The 1072-nt window shown below is 39.8% G+C and overlaps 1 protein-coding gene across 1 annotated transcript; it reads left to right on the top strand.

Annotated features, from left to right (window-relative positions):
• Positions 1–102: 102 nt before the first annotated feature.
• On the top strand, positions 103–429 carry T265_16043 (hypothetical protein; the record flags this gene model as incomplete). Its single annotated transcript, XM_009179533.1, has 1 exon — positions 103–429. A coding segment is annotated over one exon (327 nt), but the record flags the coding sequence as incomplete, so codon positions are not given.
• Positions 430–1072: the final 643 nt, after the last annotated feature.

The following is a 1072-nucleotide window of genomic DNA, read 5'->3' as shown; positions in this document are numbered from 1 at the left end:
GGAGCTGTGACGCCTGTTCAGCGTCAAGGGCCGTGTGGCTGCTGTTGGGCATTTGGTGCCGCAGGTGCTATAGAAGGTCACCACTATATACATAATGACAGACTTGAAACTCTGTCCGTTCAACAACTGGTCGACTGCAGTCATGAGGGTGCAAATGAGGGATGCAATGGCGGTGATGCACCAAACGCCTTCAAATACGTAAAAAATAACGGTGGCTTGCAACTGGACCAAGACTATCCATATATTTCAAACATCACCGACGTGCCTAACCCTCAATGTGCCTATGACAGGAGCAAACGGGCAGTTCAAATTACCGGTCATGTGATTCTGCCATATTTTGACGAGGATGCATTGCTTCAAGCTGTCGGGTTTTATGGGCCAGTTGCAGTATCTTTTGATGCAAGACACACGAGCTTCGATGATTACAAGTCAGGTAAGTTGCAGACGCACTTGATAAAATGAATTGCAACCAGCTGCCATTTTTGTTAGTCTCTAAACTGATGGATCATTTGACTACATAATCGGCCAACTTAAAAGCACATTGCTGCCAAAAGAGTTGACACCCCTGGTATCGTAACGTGCATTTAAAACATACCAAATCTAATATGTCAAAGACAAAATGTGTCAACAGCGGAATGAATAAAATGCCCCAATAACTTGACATATATGCCGACTAAATATTCAAAGGTAAGAAAAAACATTGCTGCTAACTTGATTGTCAATATCTTATTGTGATCAATATGTGTGACCAACAGAGCATTGCATTCTCTTTAGCATCACAGCCAGCTAAATTTTGTTCTTGCGCGTTATAAATCGCAAATAGTTTTAACTCTGTAATACACGATTTTAAATTAACAAATACAAGTAAAAAGTAAATACAATAATATTCATTAAGTAAATAAAACAGAAAATGATAGATAAAATACATCAAAGAAACTAGGCAATAGGAGAGCAGAAGTGCACATAAGATCAGCATTTTCTACCAGAATATGTCCAGTTTCCTGAGCTTGCCAATGGGATAATTGCCTATTGTTAGTGCACTATTGAGGATGGCCATAATACAGATCAGAAG

Source organism: Opisthorchis viverrini (genome assembly GCF_000715545.1).
Source record: "Opisthorchis viverrini unplaced genomic scaffold opera_v5_3651, whole genome shotgun sequence".
In the NCBI taxonomy this organism is placed as follows: domain Eukaryota; kingdom Metazoa; phylum Platyhelminthes; class Trematoda; order Opisthorchiida; family Opisthorchiidae; genus Opisthorchis; species Opisthorchis viverrini.
This window is presented reverse-complemented; position numbering and strand designations above follow the sequence as displayed.